General features: G+C 53.5%; 1 protein-coding gene across 4 annotated transcripts in view; it reads left to right on the forward strand.

The window, feature by feature from the left end:
- Nucleotides 1-21634, forward strand: part of fkbp15b (FKBP prolyl isomerase family member 15b) — a 79228-nt gene that overhangs the window by 51709 nt on the left and 5885 nt on the right. For all 4 annotated transcript variants that reach the window (XM_084309218.1, XM_084309219.1, XM_084309216.1 and 1 more), the window contains exons 24-25: nucleotides 14627-14719; nucleotides 18057-18167. In XM_084309218.1, coding sequence (XP_084165344.1) covers nucleotides 14627-14719; nucleotides 18057-18167 — 204 coding nt within the window. The remainder of the gene's footprint in view (nucleotides 1-14626; nucleotides 14720-18056; nucleotides 18168-21634) is intronic.

Raw genomic sequence — 21634 nt, forward strand, 5'->3', positions numbered from 1 at the left:
GTAGAGGCTGTCCCACTGCCCCAGCTACAGGACCAGGTAGAGGCTGTCCCAGCTACAGGACCAGGTAAAGGCTGTCCCACTGTCCCAGCTACAGGACAAGGTAGAGGCTGCCCCACTGTCCCAGCTACAGGACCAGGTAGAGGCTGTCCCACTGCTACAGGACAAGGTAGAGGCTACCCCACTGTCCCAGCTACAGGACCAGGTAGAGGCTGTCTCACTGTCCCAGCTACAGGACCAGGTAGAGGCTGTCCCACTGTCCCAGCTACAGGACCAGGTAGAGGCTGTCCCACTGTCCCAGCTACAGGACCAGGTAGAGGCTGTCCCACTGTCCCAGCTACAGGACCAGGTAGAGGCTGTCCCACTGTCCCAGCTACAGGACAAGGTAGAGGCTGTCCCAGCTACAGGACCAGGTAGAGGCTGTCTCACTGTCCCAGCTACAGGACCAGGTAGAGGCTGTCCCACTGTCCCAGCTACAGGACCAGGTAGAGGCTGTCCTACTGTCCCAGCTACAGGACCAGGTAGAGGCTGTCCCACTGCCCCAGCTACAGGACCAGGTAGAGGCTGTCCCAGCTACAGGACCAGGTAGAGCCTGTCCCACTGTCCCAGCTACAGGACCAGGTAGAGGCTGTCCCAGCTACAGGACCAGGTAGAGGCTGTCCCACTGTCCCAGCTACAGGACAAGGTAGAGGCTGCCCCACTGTCCCAGCTACAGGACCAGGTAGAGGCTGTCCCACTGTCCCAGCTACAGGACCAGGTAGAGGCTGTCCCACTGTCCCAGCTACAGGACCAGGTAGAGGCTGTCCCACTGTCCCAGCTACAGGACCAGGTAGAGGCTGTCCCACTGTCCCAGCTACAGGACCAGGTAGAGGCTGTCCCACTGTCTCAGCTACAGGACCAGGTAGAGGTTGTCCCACTGTCCCAGCTACAGGACCAGGTAGAGGCTGTCCCACTGTCCCAGCTACAGGACCAGGTAGAGGCTGTCCCACTGTCCCAGCTACAGGACCAGGTAGAGGCTGTCGCAGCTACAGGACAAGGTAGAGGCTGTCGCAGCTACAGGACAAGGTAGAGGCTGTCGCAGCTACAGGACAAGGTAGAGGCTGTCTCACTGTCCCAGCTACAGGATAAGGTAGAGGCTGTCCCACTGTCCCAGCTACAGGACCAGGTAGAGGCTGTCCCACTGTCCCAGCTACAGGACCAGGTAGAGGCTGTCCCAGCTACAGGATAAGGTAGAGGCTGTTCCACTGTCCCAGCTACAGGATAAGGTAGAGGCTGTCCCACTGTCCCAGCTACAGGACCAGGTAGAGGCTGTCCCACTGTCCCAGCTACAGGACCAGGTAGAGGCTGTCCCAGCTACAGGATAAGGTAGAGGCTGTCCCACTGTCCCAGCAACAGGACCAGGTAGAGGCTGTCCCACTGTCCCAGCTACAGGACCAGATAGAGGCTGTCCCAGCTACAGGACCAGGTAGAGGCTGTCCCACTGTCCCAGCTACAGGATAAGGTAGAGGCTGTCCCACTGTCCCAGCTACAGGACCAGGTAGAGGCTGTCCCACTGTCCCAGCTACAGGACCAGGTAGAGGCTGTCCCAGCTACAGGACCAGGTAGAGGCTGTCCCACTGTCTCAGCAACAGGACAAGGTAGAGGCTGTCCCACTGTCCCAGCTACAGGACCAGGTAGAGGCTGTCCCACTGTCCCAGCTACAGGACCAGGTAGAGGCTGTCCCAGCTACAGGACCAGGTAGAGGCTGTCCCACTGTCCCAGCTACAGGACCAGGTAGAGGCTGTCCCACTGTCCCAGCTACAGGATAAGGTAGAGGCTGTCCCACTGTCCCAGCTACAGGACCAGGTAGAGGCTGTCCCACTGTCCCAGCTACAGGACCAGGTAGAGGCTGTCCCACTGTCCCAGCTACAGGACCAGGTAGAGGCTGTCCCACTGTCCCAGCTACAGGACCAGGTAGAGGCTGTCCCAGCTACAGGACCAGGTAGAGGCTGTCCCACTGTCTCAGCTACAGGACCAGGTAGAGGCTGTCCCACTGTCTCAGCTACAGGACCAGGTAGAGGCTGTCCCACTGTCCCAGCTACAGGACCAGGTAGAGGCTGTCCCACTGTCCCAGCTACAGGACCAGGTAGAGGCTGTCCCAGCTACAGGACCAGGTAGAGGCTGTCCCACTGTCCCAGCTACAGGACAAGGTAGAGGCTGTCCCACTGTCCCAGCTACAGGACCAGGTAGAGGCTGTCCCAGCTACAGGACTAGGTAGAGGCTGTCCCACTGTCTCAGCTACAGGACCAGGTAGAGGCTGTCCCACAGTCCCAGCTACAGGACCAGGTAGAGGCTGTCCCACTGTCCCAGCTACAGGACCAGGTAGAGGCTGTCCCAGCTACAGGACCAGGTAGAGGCTGTCCCACTGTCCCAGCTACAGGACCAGGTAGAGGCTGTCCCACTGTCCCAGCTACAGGACCAGGTAGAGGCTTTCCCACTGTCCCAGCTACAGGACCAGGTAGAGGCTGTCCCACTGTCCCAGCTACAGGACCAGGTAGAGGCTGTCCCACTGTCTCAGCTACAGGACCAGGTAGAGGTTGTCCCACTGTCCCAGCTACAGGACCAGGTAGAGGCTGTCCCACTGTCCCAGCTACAGGACCAGGTAGAGGCTGTCCCACTGTCTCAGCTACAGGACCAGGTAGAGGCTGTCCCAGCTACAGGACCAGGTAGAGGCTGTCCCACTGTCCCAGCTACAGGACCAGGTAGAGGCTGTCCCACTGTCCCAGCTACAGGACCAGGTAGAGGCTGTCCCAGCTACAGGACCAGGTAGAGCCTGTCCCACTGTCCCAGCTACAAGACAAGTAGAGGCTGTCCTACTGTCCCAGCTACAGGACCAGGTAGATGCTGTCCCAGCTACAGGACCAGGTAGAGGCTGTCCCATTGTCTCAGCTACAGGACCAGGTAGAGGCTGTCCCACTGTCCAAGCTACAGGACCAGGTAGAGGCTGTCCCACTGTCCCAGCTACAGGACCAGGTAGATGCTGTCTCAGCTACAGGACCAGGTAGAGGCTGTCCCACTGTCCCAGCTACAGGACCAGGTAGAGGCTGTCCCACTGTCTCAGCTACAGGACCAGGTAGAGGCTGTCCCACTGTCTCAGCTACAGGACCAGGTAGAGGCTGTCCCACTGTCCCAGCTACAGGACCAGGTAGAGGCTGTCCCACTGTCCCAGCTACAGGTCCAGGTAGAGGCTGTCCCACTGTCCCAGCTACAGGACCAGGTAGAGGCTGTCCCACTGTAGAGGCTGTCCCACTGTCCCAGCTACAGGACCAGGTAGAGGCTGTCCCAGCTACAGGACCAGGTAGAGGCTGTCCCACTCTCCCAGCTACAGGACCAGGTAGAGGCTGTCCCACTGTCCCAGCTACAGGACCAGGTAGAGGCTGTCCCACTGTCCCAGCTACAGGACCAGGTAGAGGCTGTCCCACTGTCCCAGCTACAGGACCAGGTAGAGGCTGTCCCACTGTCCCAGCTACAGGACCAGGTAGAAGCTGTCCCACTGTCCCAGCTACAGGACCAGGTAGAGGCTGTCCCACTGTCTCAGCTACAGGACCAGGTAGAGGCTGTCCCAGCTACAGGACCAGGTAGAGGCTGTCCCACTGTCCCAGCTACAGGCCAAGGTAGAGGCTGTCCCACTGTCCCAGCTACAGGACCAGGTAGAGGCTGTCCCAGCTACAGGACCAGGTAGAGGCTGTCCCACTGTCCCAGCTACAGGACCAGGTAGAGGCTGTCCCACTATCTCAGCTACAGGACCAGGTAGAGGCTGTCCCAGCTACAGGACCAGGTAGAGGCTGTCCCACTGTCCCAGCTACAGGACCAGGTAGAGGCTGTCCCACTGTCCCAGCTACAGGACCAGGTAGAGGCTGTCCCAGCTACAGGACCAGGTAGAGGCTGTCCCACTGTCCCAGCTACAGGACCAGGTAGAGGCTGTCCCACTGCCCCAGCTACAGGACCAGGTAGAGGCTGTCCCAGCTACAGGACCAGGTAAAGGCTGTCCCACTGTCCCAGCTACAGGACAAGGTAGAGGCTGCCCCACTGTCCCAGCTACAGGACCAGGTAGAGGCTGTCCCACTGTCCCAGCTACAGGACAAGGTAGAGGCTACCCCACTGTCCCAGCTACAGGACCAGGTAGAGGCTGTCTCACTGTCCCAGCTACAGGACCAGGTAGAGGCTGTCCCACTGTCCCAGCTACAGGACCAGGTAGAGGCTGTCCCACTGTCCCAGCTACAGGACCAGGTAGAGGCTGTCTCACTGTCCCAGCTACAGGACCAGGTAGAGGCTGTCCCACTGTCCCAGCTACAGGACAAGGTAGAGGCTGTCCCAGCTACAGGACCAGGTAGAGGCTGTCTCACTGTCCCAGCTACAGGACCAGGTAGAGGCTGTCCCACTGTCCCAGCTACAGGACCAGGTAGAGGCTGTCCTACTGTCCCAGCTACAGGACCAGGTAGAGGCTGTCCCACTGCCCCAGCTACAGGACCAGGTAGAGGCTGTCCCAGCTACAGGACCAGGTAGAGCCTGTCCCACTGTCCCAGCTACAGGACCAGGTAGAGGCTGTCCCAGCTACAGGACCAGGTAGAGGCTGTCCCACTGTCCCAGCTACAGGACAAGGTAGAGGCTGCCCCACTGTCCCAGCTACAGGACCAGGTAGAGGCTGTCCCACTGTCCCAGCTACAGGACCAGGTAGAGGCTGTCCCACTGTCCCAGCTACAGGACCAGGTAGAGGCTGTCCCACTGTCCCAGCTACAGGACCAGGTAGAGGCTGTCCCACTGTCCCAGCTACAGGACCAGGTAGAGGCTGTCCCACTGTCTCAGCTACAGGACCAGGTAGAGGCTGTCCCACTGTCCCAGCTACAGGACCAGGTAGAGGCTGTCCCACTGTCCCAGCTACGGGACCAGGTAGAGGCTGTCCCACTGTCTCAGCTACAGGACCAGGTAGAGGCTGTCCCAGCTACAGGACCAGGTAGAGGCTGTCCCACTGTCCCAGCTACAGGACCAGGTAGAGGCTGTCCCACTGTCCCAGCTACAGGACCAGGTAGAGGCTGTCCCAGCTACAGGACCAGGTAGAGGCTGTCCCACTGTCCCAGCTACAGGACAAGGTAGAGGCTGCCCCACTGTCCCAGCTACAGGACCAGGTAGAGGCTGTCCCACTGTCCCAGCTACAGGACCAGGTAGAGGCTGTCCCACTGTCCCAGCTACAGGACCAGGTAGAGGCTGTCCCACTGTCCCAGCTACAGGACCAGGTAGAGGCTGTCCCACTGTCCCAGCTACAGGACCAGGTAGAGGCTGTCCCACTGTCTCAGCTACGGGACCAGGTAGAGGCTGTCCCACTGTCTCAGCTACAGGACCAGGTAGAGGCTGTCCCAGCTACAGGACCAGGTAGAGGCTGTCCCACTGTCCCAGCTACAGGACCAGGTAGAGGCTGTCCCACTGTCCCAGCTACAGGACCAGGTAGAGGCTGTCCCAGCTACAGGACCAGGTAGAGGCTGTCCCACTGTCCCAGCTACAGGACAAGGTAGAGGCTGCCCCACTGTCCCAGCTACAGGACCAGGTAGAGGCTGTCCCACTGTCCCAGCTACAGGACCAGGTAGAGGCTGTCCCACTGTCCCAGCTACAGGACCAGGTAGAGGCTGTCCCACTGTCCCAGCTACAGGACCAGGTAGAGGCTGTCCCACTGTCCCAGCTACAGGACCAGGTAGAGGCTGTCCCACTGTCTCAGCTACAGGACCAGGTAGAGGCTGTCCCACTGTCCCAGCTACAGGACCAGGTAGAGGCTGTCCCACTGTCCCAGCTACGGGACCAGGTAGAGGCTGTCCCACTGTCTCAGCTACAGGACCAGGTAGAGGCTGTCCCAGCTACAGGACCAGGTAGAGGCTGTCCCACTGTCCCAGCTACAGGACCAGGTAGAGGCTGTCCCACTGTCCCAGCTACAGGACCAGGTAGAGGCTGTCCCAGCTACAGGACCAGGTAGAGGCTGTCCCACTGTCCCAGCTACAGGACAAGGTAGAGGCTGTCCCACTGTCCCAGCTACATGACCAGGTAGAGGCTGTCCCAGCTACAGGACCAGGTAGAGGCTGTCCCATTGTCTCAGCTACAGGACCAGGTAGAGGCTGTCCCACTGTCTCAGCTACAGGACCAGGTAGAGGCTGTCCCACTGTCCCAGCTACAGGACCAGGTAGATGCTGTCCCAGCTACAGGACCAGGTAGAGGCTGTCCCACTGTCCCAGCTACAGGACCAGGTAGAGGCTGTCCCACTGTCTCAGCTACAGGACCAGGTAGAGGCTGTCCCACTGTCTCAGCTACAGGACCAGGTAGAGGCTCTGTCCCAGCTACAGGACCAGGTAGAGGCTGTCCCACTGTCCCAGCTACAGGACCAGGTAGAGGCTGTCCCAGCTACAGGACCAGGTAGAGGCTGTCCCACTGTCCCAGCTACAGGACCAGGTAGAGGCTGTCCCACTGTCTCAGCTACAGGACCAGGTAGAGGCTGTCCCAGCTACAGGACCAGGTAGAGGCTGTCCCACTGTCCCAGCTACAGGACCAGGTAGAGGCTGTCCCACTGTCCCAGCTACAGCACCAGGTAGAGGCTGTCCCAGCTACAGGACCAGGTAGAGGCTGTCCCACTGTCCCAGCTACAGGACCAGGTAGAGGCTGTCCCACTGCCCCAGCTACAGGACCAGGTAGAGGCTGTCCCAGCTACAGGACCAGGTAAAGGCTGTCCCACTGTCCCAGCTACAGGACAAGGTAGAGGCTGCCCCACTGTCCCAGCTACAGGACCAGGTAGAGGCTGTCCCACTGTCCCAGCTACAGGACCAGGTAGAGGCTGTCCCAGCTACAGGACCAGGTAGAGGCTGTCCCACTGTCCCAGCTACAGGACAAGGTAGAGGCTACCCCACTGTCCCAGCTACAGGACCAGGTAGAGGCTGTCTCACTGTCCCAGCTACAGGACCAGGTAGAGGCTGTCTCACTGTCCCAGCTACAGGACCAGGTAGAGGCTGTCCCACTGTCCCAGCTACATGACCAGGTAGAGGCTGTCCCACTGTCCCAGCTACAGGACCAGGTAGAGGCTGTCCCACTGTCCCAGCTACAGGACCAGGTAGAGGCTGTCCCACTGTCCCAGCTACAGGACAAGGTAGAGGCTGTCCCAGCTACAGGACCAGGTAGAGGCTGTCTCACTGTCCCAGCTACAGGACCAGGTAGAGGCTGTCCCAGCTACAGGACCAGGTAGAGGCTGTCCTACTGTCCCAGCTACAGGACCAGGTAGAGGCTGTCCCACTGCCCCAGCTACAGGACCAGGTAGAGGCTGTCCCAGCTACAGGACCAGGTAGAGCCTGTCCCACTGTCCCAGCTACAGGACCAGGTAGAGGCTGTCCCAGCTACAGGACCAGGTAGAGGCTGTCCCACTGTCCCAGCTACAGGACAAGGTAGAGGCTGCCCCACTGTCCCAGCTACAGGACCAGGTAGAGGCTGTCCCACTGTCCCAGCTACAGGACCAGGTAGAGGCTGTCCCACTGTCCCAGCTACAGGACCAGGTAGAGGCTGTCCCACTGTCCCAGCTACAGGACCAGGTAGAGGCTGTCCCACTGTCCCAGCTACAGGACCAGGTAGAGGCTGTCCCACTGTCCCAGCTACAGGACCAGGTAGAGGCTGTCCCAGCTACAGGACCAGGTAGAGGCTGTCCCACTGTCCCAGCTACAGGACAAGGTAGATGCTGTCTCACTGTCCCAGCTACAGGACCAGGTAGAGGCTGTCCCAGCTACAGGACCAGGTAGAGGCTGTCCCACTGTCCCAGCTACAGGACAAGGTAGAGGCTGCCCCACTGTCCCAGCTACAGGACCAGGTAGAGGCTGTCCCACTGTCCCAGCTACAGGACAAGGTAGAGGCTGCCCCACTGTCCCAGCTACAGGACCAGGTAGAGGCTGTCTCACTGTCCCAGCTACAGGACCAGGTAGAGGCTGTCTCACTGTCCCAGCTACAGGACCAGGTAGAGGCTGTCCCACTGTCCCAGCTACAGGACCAGGTAGAGGCTGTCCCACTGTCCCAGCTACAGGACCAGGTAGAGGCTGTCCCACTGTCCCAGCTACAGGACCAGGTAGAGGCTGTCCCACTGTCCCAGCTACAGGACAAGGTAGAGGCTGTCCCAGCTACAGGACCAGGTAGAGGCTGTCTCACTGTCCCAGCTACAGGACCAGGTAGAGGCTGTCCCACTGTCCCAGCTACAGGACCAGGTAGAGGCTGTCCCACTGCCCCAGCTACAGGACCAGGTAGAGGCTGTCCCAGCTACAGGACCAGGTAGAGGCTGTCCCACTGTCCCAGCTACAGGACCAGGTAGAGGCTGTCCCAGCTACAGGACCAGGTAGAGGCTGTCCCACTGTCCCAGCTACAGGACAAGGTAGATGCTGTCTCACTGTCCCAGCTACAGGACCAGGTAGAGGCTGTCCCAGCTACAGGACCAGGTAGAGGCTGTCCCACTGTCCCAGCTACAGGACAAGGTAGAGGCTGCCCCACTGTCCCAGCTACAGGACCAGGTAGAGGCTGTCCCACTGTCCCAGCTACAGGACAAGGTAGAGGCTGCCCCACTGTCCCAGCTACAGGACCAGGTAGAGGCTGTCTCACTGTCCCAGCTACAGGACCAGGTAGAGGCTGTCTCACTGTCCCAGCTACAGGACCAGGTAGAGGCTGTCCCACTGTCCCAGCTACAGGACCAGGTAGAGGCTGTCCCAGCTACAGGACAAGGTAGAGGCTGCCCCACTGTCCCAGCTACAGGACCAGGTAGAGGCTGTCTCACTGTCCCAGCTACAGGACCAGGTAGAGGCTGTCTCACTGTCCCAGCTACAGGACCAGGTAGAGGCTGTCCCACTGTCCCAGCTACAGGACCAGGTAGAGGCTGTCCCAGCTACAGGACCAGGTAGAGGCTGTCCCACTGTCCCAGCTACAGGACCAGGTAGAGGCTGTCCCACTGTCCCAGCTACAGGACCAGGTAGAGGCTGTCCCACTGTCCCAGCTACAGGACAAGGTAGAGGCTGTCCCAGCTACAGGACCAGGTAGAGGCTGTCTCACTGTCCCAGCTACAGGACCAGGTAGAGGCTGTCCCACTATCCCAGCTACAGGACCAGGTAGAGGCTGTCCCAGCTACAGGACCAGGTAGAGGCTGTCCCACTGCCCCAGCTACAGGACCAGGTAGAGGCTGTCCCAGCTACAGGACCAGGTAGAGGCTGTCCCACTGTCCCAGCTACAGGACAAGGTAGAGGCTGTCCCACTGTCCCAGCTACAGGACCAGGTAGAGGCTGTCCCACTGTCCCAGCTACAGGACCAGGTAGAGGCTGTCTCACTGTCCCAGCTACAGGACCAGGTAGAGGCTGTCCCACTGTCCCAGCTACAGGACAAGGTAGAGGCTGTCGCACTGTCCGAGCTACAGGACCAGGTAGAGGCTGTCCCACTGTCCCAGCTACAGGACCAGGTAGAGGCTGTCCCACTGTCCCAGCTACAGGACCAGGTAGAGGCTGTCCCACTGTCCCAGCTACAGGACAAGGTAGAGGCTGTCCCACTGTCCCAGCTACAGGACCAGGTAGAGGCTGTCCCACTGTCCCAGCTACAGGACCAGGTAGAGGCTGTCCCACTGTCCCAGCTACAGGACAAGGTAGAGGCTGTCCCACTGTCCCAGCTACATGACCAGGTAGAGGCTGTCCCAGCTACAGGACCAGGTAGAGGCTGTCCCATTGTCTCAGCTACAGGACCAGGTAGAGGCTGTCCCACTGTCTCAGCTACAGGACCAGGTAGAGGCTGTCCCACTGTCCCAGCTACAGGACCAGGTAGATGCTGTCCCAGCTACAGGACCAGGTAGAGGCTGTCCCACTGTCCCAGCTACAGGACCAGGTAGAGGCTGTCCCACTGTCTCAGCTACAGGACCAGGTAGAGGCTGTCCCACTGTCTCAGCTACAGGACCAGGTAGAGGCTCTGTCCCAGCTACAGGACCAGGTAGAGGCTGTCCCACTGTCCCAGCTACAGGACCAGGTAGAGGCTGTCCCAGCTACAGGACCAGGTAGAGGCTGTCCCACTGTCCCAGCTACAGGACCAGGTAGAGGCTGTCCCACTGTCTCAGCTACAGGACCAGGTAGAGGCTGTCCCAGCTACAGGACCAGGTAGAGGCTGTCCCACTGTCCCAGCTACAGGACCAGGTAGAGGCTGTCCCACTGTCCCAGCTACAGCACCAGGTAGAGGCTGTCCCAGCTACAGGACCAGGTAGAGGCTGTCCCACTGTCCCAGCTACAGGACCAGGTAGAGGCTGTCCCACTGCCCCAGCTACAGGACCAGGTAGAGGCTGTCCCAGCTACAGGACCAGGTAAAGGCTGTCCCACTGTCCCAGCTACAGGACAAGGTAGAGGCTGCCCCACTGTCCCAGCTACAGGACCAGGTAGAGGCTGTCCCACTGTCCCAGCTACAGGACCAGGTAGAGGCTGTCCCAGCTACAGGACCAGGTAGAGGCTGTCCCACTGTCCCAGCTACAGGACAAGGTAGAGGCTACCCCACTGTCCCAGCTACAGGACCAGGTAGAGGCTGTCTCACTGTCCCAGCTACAGGACCAGGTAGAGGCTGTCTCACTGTCCCAGCTACAGGACCAGGTAGAGGCTGTCCCACTGTCCCAGCTACAGGACCAGGTAGAGGCTGTCCCACTGTCCCAGCTACAGGACCAGGTAGAGGCTGTCCCACTGTCCCAGCTACAGGACCAGGTAGAGGCTGTCCCACTGTCCCAGCTACAGGACAAGGTAGAGGCTGTCCCAGCTACAGGACCAGGTAGAGGCTGTCTCACTGTCCCAGCTACAGGACCAGGTAGAGGCTGTCCCAGCTACAGGACCAGGTAGAGGCTGTCCTACTGTCCCAGCTACAGGACCAGGTAGAGGCTGTCCCACTGCCCCAGCTACAGGACCAGGTAGAGGCTGTCCCAGCTACAGGACCAGGTAGAGCCTGTCCCACTGTCCCAGCTACAGGACCAGGTAGAGGCTGTCCCAGCTACAGGACCAGGTAGAGGCTGTCCCACTGTCCCAGCTACAGGACAAGGTAGAGGCTGCCCCACTGTCCCAGCTACAGGACCAGGTAGAGGCTGTCCCACTGTCCCAGCTACAGGACCAGGTAGAGGCTGTCCCACTGTCCCAGCTACAGGACCAGGTAGAGGCTGTCCCACTGTCCCAGCTACAGGACCAGGTAGAGGCTGTCCCACTGTCCCAGCTACAGGACCAGGTAGAGGCTGTCCCACTGTCCCAGCTACAGGACCAGGTAGAGGCTGTCCCAGCTACAGGACCAGGTAGAGGCTGTCCCACTGTCCCAGCTACAGGACAAGGTAGATGCTGTCTCACTGTCCCAGCTACAGGACCAGGTAGAGGCTGTCCCAGCTACAGGACCAGGTAGAGGCTGTCCCACTGTCCCAGCTACAGGACAAGGTAGAGGCTGCCCCACTGTCCCAGCTACAGGACCAGGTAGAGGCTGTCCCACTGTCCCAGCTACAGGACAAGGTAGAGGCTGCCCCACTGTCCCAGCTACAGGACCAGGTAGAGGCTGTCTCACTGTCCCAGCTACAGGACCAGGTAGAGGCTGTCTCACTGTCCCAGCTACAGGACCAGGTAGAGGCTGTCCCACTGTCCCAGCTACAGGACCAGGTAGAGGCTGTCCCACTGTCCCAGCTACAGGACCAGGTAGAGGCTGTCCCACTGTCCCAGCTACAGGACAAGGTAGAGGCTGTCCCAGCTACAGGACCAGGTAGAGGCTGTCTCACTGTCCCAGCTACAGGACCAGGTAGAGGCTGTCCCACTGTCCCAGCTACAGGACCAGGTAGAGGCTGTCCCACTGCCCCAGCTACAGGACCAGGTAGAGGCTGTCCCAGCTACAGGACCAGGTAGAGGCTGTCCCACTGTCCCAGCTACAGGACCAGGTAGAGGCTGTCCCAGCTACAGGACCAGGTAGAGGCTGTCCCACTGTCCCAGCTACAGGACAAGGTAGATGCTGTCTCACTGTCCCAGCTACAGGACCAGGTAGAGGCTGTCCCAGCTACAGGACCAGGTAGAGGCTGTCCCACTGTCCCAGCTACAGGACAAGGTAGAGGCTGCCCCACTGTCCCAGCTACAGGACCAGGTAGAGGCTGTCCCACTGTCCCAGCTACAGGACAAGGTAGAGGCTGCCCCACTGTCCCAGCTACAGGACCAGGTAGAGGCTGTCTCACTGTCCCAGCTACAGGACCAGGTAGAGGCTGTCTCACTGTCCCAGCTACAGGACCAGGTAGAGGCTGTCCCACTGTCCCAGCTACAGGACCAGGTAGAGGCTGTCCCAGCTACAGGACAAGGTAGAGGCTGCCCCACTGTCCCAGCTACAGGACCAGGTAGAGGCTGTCTCACTGTCCCAGCTACAGGACCAGGTAGAGGCTGTCTCACTGTCCCAGCTACAGGACCAGGTAGAGGCTGTCCCACTGTCCCAGCTACAGGACCAGGTAGAGGCTGTCCCAGCTACAGGACCAGGTAGAGGCTGTCCCACTGTCCCAGCTACAGGACCAGGTAGAGGCTGTCCCACTGTCCCAGCTACAGGACCAGGTAGAGGCTGTCCCACTGTCCCAGCTACAGGACAAGGTAGAGGCTGTCCCAGCTACAGGACCAGGTAGAGGCTGTCTCACTGTCCCAGCTACAGGACCAGGTAGAGGCTGTCCCACTATCCCAGCTACAGGACCAGGTAGAGGCTGTCCCAGCTACAGGACCAGGTAGAGGCTGTCCCACTGCCCCAGCTACAGGACCAGGTAGAGGCTGTCCCAGCTACAGGACCAGGTAGAGGCTGTCCCACTGTCCCAGCTACAGGACAAGGTAGAGGCTGTCCCACTGTCCCAGCTACAGGACCAGGTAGAGGCTGTCCCACTGTCCCAGCTACAGGACCAGGTAGAGGCTGTCTCACTGTCCCAGCTACAGGACCAGGTAGAGGCTGTCCCACTGTCCCAGCTACAGGACAAGGTAGAGGCTGTCGCACTGTCTGAGCTACAGGACCAGGTAGAGGCTGTCCCACTGTCCCAGCTACAGGACCAGGTAGAGGCTGTCCCACTGTCCCAGCTACAGGACCAGGTAGAGGCTGTCCCACTGTCCCAGCTACAGGACAAGGTAGAGGCTGTCCCACTGTCCCAGCTACAGGACCAGGTAGAGACTGTCCCAGCTACAGGACCAGGTAGAGGCTGTCCCACTGTCCCAGCTACAGGACAAGAGGCCACACACACAGAGAGAGAGAGAGGCCACACACAGAGACAGAGAGAGAGAGAGAGAGAGAGAGAGAGAGAGAGAGAGAGGCCACACACACACAGAGAGAGAGGGAGAGAGGCCACACACAGAGAGAGAGAGAGAGAGAGAGAGAGAGAGAGAGAGAGAGAGAGAGAGAGAGAGAGAGAGAGAGAGAGAGAGAGAGAGAGAGGCCACACACACAGAGAGAGAGAGAGAGAGAGAGAGAGAGAGAGGCCACACACACAGAGAGAGAGAGAGAGAGAGAGAGAGAGGCCACACACACACAGAGAGAGAGAGAGAGGCCACACACACAGAGAGAGAGAGAGAGAGAGAGAGAGAGAGAGGCCACACACAGAGAGAGAGAGAGAGAGGCCACACACAGAGAGAGAGAGAGAGAGAGAGAGAGAGAGAGAGAGAGAGAGAGAGAGAGAGAGAGAGAGAGGGGCCACACACACACAGAGAGAGAGAGAGAGAGGCCACACACACACACACAGAGAGAGAGAGAGGCCACACACACACACAGAGAGAGAGAGAGAGAGAGAGAGAGAGAGAGGCCACACACACACACACACAGAGAGAGAGAGAGAGAGAGAGAGGCCACACAGAGAGAGAGAGAGAGAGAGAGAGAGAGAGAAAGGCCACACACAGAGAGAGAGAGAGAGGCCACACAGAGAGAGGGAGAGAGAGAGAGAGGCCACACACACAGAGAGAGAGAGGCCACACACAGAGAGAGAGAGAGAGAGAGAGAGAGAGAGGCCACACACACACACACACAGAGAGAGAGAGAGAGAGAGAGGCCACACAGAGAGAGAGAGAGAGAGAGAGAAAGGCCACACACAGAGAGAGAGAGAGAGAGGCCACACAGAGAGAGGGAGAGAGAGAGAGAGGCCACACACACAGAGAGAGAGAGGCCACACACAGAGAGAGAGAGAGAGAGAGAGGCCACACACACACAGAGAGAGAGAGAGGCCACACACACAGAGAGAGAGAGAGAGAGAGAGAGGCCACACACACACACAGAGAGAGAGAGGCCACACACACAGAGAGAGAGAGAGAGAGAGAGGCCACACACACACGGAGAGAGAGAGAGAGAGAGAGAGGCCACACACACACAGAGAGAGAGAGAGAGAGAGAGAGGCCACACACACGCACAGTGAAATTTTTATGACATTTTCCAATAAATGCCTGCAAATTAAATCACAAGGACAGTGGAATACTAGAATAATTTGAATGACTAGAATAACTAAAGCAAACCTTATTAAGTGAGGTGTGGACATCTTAAGTTTTGTGTGGGAGGATGCGTTGTCGGGTGAGTGTGGGGAGATGGAGATCGCTAACCTGGTTCTCTCTCCTCTCAGTTCACGGCTCTGAAGCAGTCGAGGGACGCAGAGGGACAGAGTTTGCTGCAGCAGCAGGGCCAGAGCGAGGAGCTGCAGGCTCTACAGGACAAGGTGGTGCATCTGTCCATTAGGATCCCCGTTAGCTGTTGATTAGGATCCCCGTTAGCTGTGATTAGGATCCCCGTTAGCTGTGATTAGGATCCCCGTTAGCTGTTGATTAGGATCCCCGTTAGCTGTGATTAGGATCCCCGTTAGCTGTGATTAGGATCCCCGTTAGCTGTGATTAGGATCCCCGTTAGCTGTGATTAGGATCCCCGTTAGCTGTGATTAGGATCCCCGTTAGCTGTGATTAGGATCCCCGTTAGCTGTGATTAGGATCCCCGTTAGCTGTGATTCAATGCGACCCTTCCTGGGTTCTACACAAAGCAGTCGGAAGCGTTCTCCATAGTTCTCTCTCTCTGTATCTCTCTGTCTCTCTCTCTCTGTATCTCTGTCTCTCTATCTATCTCACTGTGTCTCTCTCTGTCTCTCTATCTATCTCTCTGTGTCTCTCTCTCTCTGTATCTCTATCTATCTCTGTATCTCTCTGTCGCTCTCTCTCTCTGTATCTCTATCTATCTCTCTGTCTCTCTCTCTCTGTATCTCTCTCTCTGTCTCGCTGTCTCTATCTATCTCTCTGTGTCTCTCTCTCTGTATCTCTGTCGCTCTCTCTCTCTCTCTGTATCTATCTCTCTGTCTCTCTCTCCTGTATCAATTCAATTCAATTCAAATAGGCTTTATTGGCATGAAATATTAACATACTTATTGCCAAAGCAAGTTCAACATACAAACAATAACATATATATTAAGCAATAAAATATCATAATATTAGTAATAACAGTAAGGACAATCAACAAGAAACATTAATTTACAAAATAGTCACTCGATCGGGTAGTCATTTTTCAAGTGTGGCCACTCAGATACATTTACAGGGCTTGTTCTCTTATTTTGTGACAACCGTCTACATATTTTGCAGCTAATGCTGTACACTGACTTTTCTCCCCACACCTGTATAGCAGCTTTTGGTGATCAGGGAGATGGATAAACTGTGCATCAATTTTGTTTATTTTATCAAAGAAGACTTCTCTTAGGTCCTTGTATTTCTCACAGTATAGCAGGAAGTGAGGTTCTGTCTCAATGTCCCCCTGATGGCAAAGTGAACACAGCCTGGCCTCTCTGGGCAGCCAGTTTTGCCTGTGACGGCCTGTTTCTATGGCTAGACTGTGTCCACTCAGTCTGTACCGTGTCAATGTTTTTCTTAATTTTATCTCATTCACAGTAGTCAGGTATTCTGCCACCATGTACTCTCTGTTTAGGGTCAAATAGAATTCTAATTTACTTTGAGATTTGGTTGATTTGTTCCAATATTCTATATCATTTTCTTTTTGTTTTGAGATTATTTGGTTGGGCCAGATTTCTTGGTATCTGTCCTGAAGCGTTTGTGGGCAGAGATTTCTGACTAGCTGGCAGAGGGGACTCTTATCTGGGTTCATCTCTTGGCTCTGAAGGGCTTTGTAGTGGTAGGAGTGGGGGTCACTTGATTGGAGGTGTGTAAAATGTTATGGCTCGCTTTTGAATTTGAATGATTAGGGGGTATTGGCCAAGTTCTGCCCTGCATGCATTGTTGGCAGTGTGTCTGTGGACCCTAAGTAGGTTTTTGCACAATTCTGCATGCAGTACTTCTAATGGGTGTTTTTCCCATTTTGGGAAATCTTGGTTAGTTAATGGACCCCACACTTCACTGCCATATAATATTATTGGATTTATTACAGAATTTAGAATTTTGAGCTAGGTCCTAATTAGAGTTGTTCCGATACCGATACTAGTATCGGAAATGCCGCCGATACTGCCTAAAATGCTAGTATCGGTATCGGCGAGTACACGTAAATTCTAGCCTCCGATCCCATGATGTAATTTATCTCCTGCCGAGTCCTGCGGAGAGTGAGGATTATAAAATGAACATGTTTTAAAGTGTGATGCTGTGTCATTTTAACAGCAGATACACTTTCTTAAATTCCATTGTCCCCGACAGTGCGGTGTGACGGGGAGCTCGGACGGGAATCGGGATGTGTTTGGCTGGTGTTATGATAGCATTAGCTGGAAAGATAGCTAGTTGGAACAACATCCGCTTTTAACGTTACATCAAATCAGATGATCGCCTGTCCTTTCTCCAGGACCTAACACTGTCCGTGACCGTCTATCAACAATAATGCACCCACGGTGAATTGTATTTAAGTTAAGTAGCTACGGACTAGCGTTAGCTGACTATTACTAACGTTATCTTAATGTCGATGCGGGAAGGCGAGCTAGGTCAGTTAGCTTAGCTTGATAACGTTACCGTGTTTAAAGTTGGTGCTATTCACATAATCCAGCAATAATGGCTGCAGACCTGCAAGCAAAGTACAGCAAGTGCCAAAGGATAAGAGTCTGAGGCGGAGTTTCAAAAGAGAATGTTGAATATTTATTTTGCATCAAAAATCACAACATGAACGTCTGCCACTAGCTTACAGACTGAATAGGGTATATCTGCAGAGCCACTGAGTAGCGAGTGCAACACCGTTTAATGTCCGTGTGGATCATTGGAGTAGGGTATATCTGCAGTGCTGCAGCCCATACTCATTGATTAATGATACTAATACAAATCTATACAATCGCCTGTTGTTGAATAAATACCATACGTTCTAGTTATTACTAAAAAACAGTATAACAGTATCTGAAAAAAAAAAAAAAAAAAAAAAAAGTATAATTTATATAAAAAAAAATTTAATTTTTTTTTATGCACTGGTATCGGATAAATATCGGTATCGGCCGATACCCAAAGCTTAGGTATCGGAATCGGATCGGAAAGGGAAAAATGGTATCGGAACATCTCTAGTCCTAATTGGGATGTCAATTGGAATTTTCCTTTTGATGGCATAAAAAGCCCTTTTTCCCTTCTCCTTCAGTTCATTCACAGCCATATTGAAGTTTCCATTATGATTTATTTTCAATCCCAAATATGGGTAGCTTTTTGTGTTTTCTAATATGTGTGTGCCTAATTTAAATGTATTATGTGAACTCTGAGACTTGTGTCTCCTTTGAAAGATCATGACTTTAGTCTTCTTCATGTTTACGTTCAGAGTTTCCTGTATCTCTCTTTGTCTCTCTGTGTATCTCTCTCTCTCCCTCTCTCCTCTGTATCCATCTCTCTCTGTCTCTCTTTCTCTCTCTCGTTCTCTCTCTCTCTCTCGTTCTCTCTCTCTCGTTCTCTCTCTCTCTCTCTCTCGCTCTCTCTCGGTTAATGGTCAACTATCGGCGCGGAATGTGTTTTTTTTTCTTCTTTTTTTTTTATACACATAATTGGCGTGAAATCCATGACTACGGTTTGTCTCACGGTAATCTTGTGTCTGTTTCTTCTTCTTCTCGTCAGTACACAACCCTGGAGAGGCAGTCGCTAGCTGTGAGAGAGAAGCTGGAAGGGCGAGCGCTCGACCTGGAGAGGAAACTGGCCGAGCAGGAGCAAGGAGACACCGCGGGCGAGGTGAAGAGCACACGCACACACACACACACGCATGCACGCACACGCACTAGGGCTGAGCCCAAACGTTCAAACGTTCGTTAGTTACGTTGGCATTCGAATTCAAAATCAACATTTGAATTATTTTTTTTTAATAACATTTTTACTTTATGTGTCTATTCATTCTGTTTAAACCAATGGGGTTTTTCTTCACAGTTGCAGATAAAGATTAGGCTACACTAATATTATAGTATTAAAATAAACTCCCGGCCAACCACGTATATATATACGTGATTCGGCGCCAGCGCTTGACGGCCAACCACGTATATATATACGTGATAAGCTTGTTTTTGCTTTTATTGCATTTTAATAACTTACTCAATGTCACGGAGCGGCACTGCAGATATACCCTACTCTTGAGATTCGGAAAAAGTGCATTACCGGCCAGATCCTGGTAGTGGCGCTGTCTCGATAATGCAGTGTTCCCTGTTACAGACCGGTGTAACTTTTTTTTTCATCATGGGTGGACTTTTCTGTTAGCCTAAAGCTATGCCTGTAGCCTGTAGCCCGGAATACTTTTTGCGACGCGGAATTCAGTATGCAGTAAAGGAATATAGCTAGGGATGCCATGCCCCGATCACGTTTTTTGCCACCGATACCGATCACCGATCGTCTTGAGCCATATCGGCCGATACCGATCCGATATCGATCGTTTTTTATTTTAAAAAAAGGAAAAGAAAAAAATATTTTATATAATTTTTTTTTATAAAATATATATATTATATAATTATACTTGTAGTTGTATTATCTGCGAGACATCGCCACCACGCAACAAGTCAAAATGCTCGCTATCTCCACTGTCTGTGTGTATACTCTGCTTTGATCAAATCACATTCAGCATGCCCTCAGCAGGGTATATCTGCGGCTCTGCAGATATACCCTACTCCCTCAGCTAGCCCCTTTTGTGACTGCGATGCAAGCCGGGGCTCGAATACGCATCGAATCAATGTTGTAAGACATTGATATCAGGAGCTATCTGTAGCTACTGCTAGCCGGCTAGATAACGTTAAGACAACGCCTGAGTGAACTATTTAGTTTACTGGACATTCCATATAGAGCTAACGTGAGCTAACATTGGCTAACGAGTCAACGGAGGTAACTTATCATTCACTCGACTATTGCTGGACCATTTGTTGATATCAGCAGCTATCAGTAGCTAGCCAGCTAGATAATGTTAGACAATGCCTCATATTAAAACTAAATTAAACTAAAAGTGAATAGTTGACTGGGTCATTTTGTAACGGTAGCTAACGCTAGCTCACGGAGGTCCCACTAGACTAGACTAGACTAGACCCGTGTTTACACGGGTGCGGGAGGGGCAGGGGGAGGAGGAGGAGGAGGAGGATGGTCCTGCAGGCAGCTCTGTGTGTCTGAGAGAGAGAGCGAGTGAGATCTCCGCTAAGAATTGGATCATGTTTTTCGATCGGTTTTGACGATCGGCGAAAATAAAGCATTATCACCGATCGCATATTTATACTGATTATCGGCCGATCGATCGGGGCATCCCTAAATATAGCATCAGCAAATGGACATATCGATCTACCAGATGGCGATCAATAACTGGGAAATCCTTTTTAGGATAAGAGCGATTTTTCACGTAGATTTCATGCTGATCAGGCCTTGTTATCATAGCCAACCAGCCGATCAGCGAATGAGGCTACAATAACGAATGCCGTTATTGCTAATCAATAATCAGAAACAACGTCCCCCACCCATAGCTGTCAACACTACCGTTTTCCCCGGGATTCTCCTGTTTTTTCAACCCTCTTCACGCCATATTCACGGTTCATGTATTGGCACGTATTTTGTACTTATTAATTTTTACAAAATGGCTGCAATTCCCCTCCGTGACGACAGGTGGCAGCAGTGTAGATTAGAACGTTATCACAGGAAGTCAGACCGGGAGACGGTTGCGACCCGAAGAAGAATAAGAACAGAACAGCGAGCGGATTTGCTCAGAGCTCAGGGGAGAGACTGATGCGGCACCGAGGGTGTCAAATCAACTTAGCCAGTGTCTCTTGATTGCCCACTCTGTGGCTTTTGTCTCTGGAACAAAGGGTTTGCAAATCTTCTGTGGATAAAACAATACAAAGTTACTGTATGTTATGCAGGAATGTGTAAATGTCTTGGTGAACAGCCGTTTGCACTGCGCCTCCCCTGTAAGGTTCACGCGTCCCCCTCCTTCACTCTGACGCCCAATTTCCTGAATGCGATTTATAAATAATAATTGATCCGTTTTAAAAGTTGTCGTGAATTGTCATGGTATGACAAATACAGTTAACTCGCAGGCATTGCAGAGATATTGAGGAAAAACACAAAATCGCATTGGCTTTTTTTCTATCTCACATTTCTCTGTAGACACACACACTGTTCCAAAAAATGATATTCCCACTGCTAAATTAATGACCATAGGTATTTTTTTATAGCTTTAACAAGTTGTAGTATTAATATGTAGCCTACAGTGATGAAGGTATAAAGACACTATGGTAATACATTGATTGATTTCTTTTATAGTTTCACAAACACATCAAGACAAATCACAAACACAAAGAAATAAAAAGAACAATAGTATGTTGCCAGACACTGTCACATCAATGAACAAACATACACCATGTCATATGCTATACACTAAGGACGCAAGGGGCTGATTCTCTGACATATATACACACATTACATATATACACATACACATATATATATATATATATATATATATAATATATACACCAGCGCCGCCAATAGATAAAAAAAAATTAACTAATCAATCTCACACTTTTCTGTAATCAATCTAGATTAATCTAGATTAAAAACAGCATTTTTCTACATAAAACCGAAGCTTGTAACAGATATTTACTTGAGTAAAATCATGGAATTAATGTAAAATCAACACAAAGAAAGTATATTTAGATTCAAAGACTATTTTAATAGCTTTCTTTGAATACAGTTTCTCTCCTGTGAAATACAAATGTTCAACAAAACCATAATTTACATAGCATTTACACTCTAAGTAGGAAAAGTTTACCCTACAACGAATGGCTGGGTACATACAGGTTTTGACCAGCAGATGGCAGCGACGAGGCAGCTCCATTGGGAGGGGGAGGGGGCGGGCTGAGGGGGCGGGGCCAGGAGAAGGGGTGGAGCTAAAACGTGCACGTTTTTTCAAATCCAAATGTTGACAGCTATGCCCCCACCCCCCTTTCATGCATTCATGGTGGAACATGATATCGATCGTATGCATTTAGATTTTTATCTCTAGCTTGTGTAGGGCCGAAACATCGATTTAACGTTATTAGCTTAGCGCCTTGTAACTTGTTTAGCAGGAATTACCCCAGACCAATCCGATATCACGTTCATATTGACAACGCTATAAAATGGGAACGTATTGATGACATTTTTTTTTCTTTATGGCATATTGAAGGGAAGGTTTATAG

This window comes from Notolepis coatsorum (assembly GCF_963971535.1).
Source record: "Notolepis coatsorum genome assembly, chromosome: 2".
Taxonomy (NCBI): Eukaryota; Metazoa; Chordata; class Actinopteri; order Aulopiformes; family Paralepididae; genus Notolepis; species Notolepis coatsorum.